This window comes from Branchiostoma floridae, chromosome 3 (assembly GCF_000003815.2).
Source record: "Branchiostoma floridae strain S238N-H82 chromosome 3, Bfl_VNyyK, whole genome shotgun sequence".
In the NCBI taxonomy this organism is placed as follows: Eukaryota; Metazoa; Chordata; class Leptocardii; order Amphioxiformes; family Branchiostomatidae; genus Branchiostoma; species Branchiostoma floridae.
The window spans coordinates 21016941-21019704 of record NC_049981.1 but is presented as its reverse complement, the minus strand read 5'-3'; the positions used below and the strand labels follow the sequence as shown (position 1 = coordinate 21019704).

Below are 2764 nucleotides of genomic sequence, written 5' to 3'. Positions count from 1 at the left end.
CAGTTAAAATCACCCCGGGATCCGGCAAAAGGAGACGCCGTCACCTACCCGCGAAAACACCCCCGGTATCTGGCAGTACATCTGAAAGAAATTCGTGCTTTCAGAGCTCGGCGGGGGCCACGCACTCCGCATGGGACCGTAGCTTATAAGAAGTAGTGCTTTAAAAATCAACATTATTGTTGACTTACATGGATCTAATTTCTAAGGTTGGTGGCTATCAATGGAGGAGGAAGATTCTTTCTTCAACAGGATGGATGATCTCCTTAACCTCAGTACAACAATGCATCGCTCCAACCGCTTTGAACCGGCCAACCCGAAAACGGTCGGACTCATGCTTGTAAGTACTGATGCTGATGAACATCCCCCGTGTATTGAAAATTGATGGGCACTTTTTGACGCCATAGAAAGCGAAACGATTTGTTTGCCCAATACATACAATACCGCATGCAGCTGAATAGACCAAACAGGCCCATTGAACCAAGGACGTTGATATAACGTCCTTGATTGAACTAAATGCTGAACAGTCTCTTGAACTTCTGAGTTGTATACATATACATGTGTCAACTGGCTGGACAGATCGTTTTAGAGTATTTAGTACAGTAACTGTAAATGTTGCTTTTGCGCAGTTTACATGTGTCATAGTTTGTATAGATTGACTGGCAGTAGTAGTAGTACATATATTGCCGAATCAGGAAGCTCTGTGCCCACCGGATCACTTATCTACATGTAGATCTATTCATAATCAGTTACAGTATTATGTGCCATAGATTTCAAAGGGCAGAAACGCGCGCGATGGAAAGTATTATCGACTAATGACACACACTGTTTTATACCGCAGCACTATGAAGGGGAGCCGTACCAGCAAACATTCCTTGAGTGGCTGACGAAGGAAGAAAGGGAATATACCATGAACAGACCTAACACTAAACTAGCAAGGTGAGGGACTTATCCGTTGTCCTGATTGCAACCCAGCAAATACTAGGGTATCACTGGTTATCAAACTTACTTGTACATAAATCGGGTACCAGTATGTCAATGGACTGCGGTACGTTGGCGGCGTCACTGCCTACTAAATTGGATTTGTGTTTATAATGGAAATCCGACTATCATGCAAGAGGTACAAGTATGACTAAAAAGACAACAAAACACGTACACACAAAGCTTAGTTTTTATCGATGAAACACGTTGAACGCTCTGACAAATCGCTTAGTCCCAGCGACGTCGCCAACGTGCCGCAGCTTTAGGAGATACCCGCTGAGGGCCAGGCTAGGGTCGCGCTTCCAGACCGGGGCCCGGTCGGGCAGCTTTCGGGAACGCTTGTTACGCAATGTTTGGGTATTTGCTCTGTTGCCTTCGGACATCATCAATGTAATTGTATTGGGAATTAAGAACAATTTAGTAATACGTGGAAACGTGGAAACAGCCATAACGTGGGCGGATGAATATTTCCTGGTTAAGCGGAGACACTGAAATTGTTAACTTTTAATCATCAACACGATGCAACTCTTAGCGGGCTAGAGTATCACGGGAGCCTTTCCATTCATCTGCATTTATATTTGTTTTTACCCATCTTATAAATGTAAATATAGGGCGTACAAAGACAAAGTCAAGTTAGAGACAGTGGAGGCGATGGAACACAGGAAAAAGATGCACAGCCTTATCGGCAAATTCCTCGCAACTCTGAAGAAAAATCAGATAGACGATCTTACCACCATAAGCAGGGAAGAACTGTACCAAGTGTTTGAAGAGGTATTTTAAAGAGAACTATATCAATTATGTCATAATATCCTCTGGTGTCTCATTTCCAATGGTATTTCATGACTCTTGAGATATTATTCACTCCTGATATTGGTAACAGGGAGCTATGGAGGACATTAATGGTGCTACCTGATGGGTGGTATTAGATGGGCAGATAAGATACAATTCAGTCTCAACAACTGGATAAGATATGGAGATTAGGTCAGGACTTTTGAGTGACACCCATCACTCTTTTTCAGTTTCAGTACAATGAAATTATTACGAGAAAATATCAGTTCATTGTAGGTGACTATAACGTTATAATGTTACATTAATGTACTCGCTCGTTCGGCCGACGCTCACGAAGAGTGATGGATGCCACTCGAAACGTCCAGAAATCCCTGTATCTTATCTAGTTGTAGAGACTGACTTGTATTCAAATGTCGACGACTGACGTTAATCGACTAACTGAAGACATATTCCTGCAAAAACAAGATACAGCAAAACGTACTGAAAAGTTGTAGTATTTTATAATGCCGGCGGATTTTGGTGCTGTGGAATGCACGTATTTCGAAAATTGATCTGTTGCACCATTAACGTAGTGCCATATGATTATAGCCACGATCCAAAAAACAATAGATTTTAGTCCATGGGCCAGCACCCGAAATTTCACATATCGGTACCCTCCGGGGTGGCAAATTCTCCTTGTTATTTTTGAATAGTAGAAGGCCTGTGGCATATATTTTGACGTGATAGCCATTCTGGTATGGTAGCTTTCTACCGGCTATCAGCCTTCAAACCTATCACCACCTAAATGATCTGGAGATTTCGTGTCTTGAACAAGGGGGAGGGGCAAAAATTTAAACATCAATATTTTTCAGTGAAAATTCACAGGCTAGTAGAGCCTGCTGAGAGGATCATAAAAATATCAATAGATTTTTGGTTTTGTGATTCAACACAAAATTATGACCGCCTAAAATCATATTTTTTGGTGATTTTCTGGTGAAAATATATACTTTATTTTCCA

The 2764-nt window shown here is 41.8% G+C and overlaps 1 protein-coding gene across 1 annotated transcript in view; it reads left to right on the top strand.

Moving 5' to 3' along the window:
- The first annotated feature begins 204 nt into the window (after nt 1-204).
- The window catches only part of LOC118411345, a 6677-nt gene continuing 4117 nt past the window's right edge, over nt 205-2764 (top strand). The window contains exons 1-3 of the mRNA XM_035813572.1: nt 205-337; nt 839-936; nt 1590-1749. Of these exons, the coding sequence (XP_035669465.1) occupies nt 221-337; nt 839-936; nt 1590-1749 (375 nt within the window). The 5' untranslated portion in view covers nt 205-220. The remainder of the gene's footprint in view (nt 338-838; nt 937-1589; nt 1750-2764) is intronic.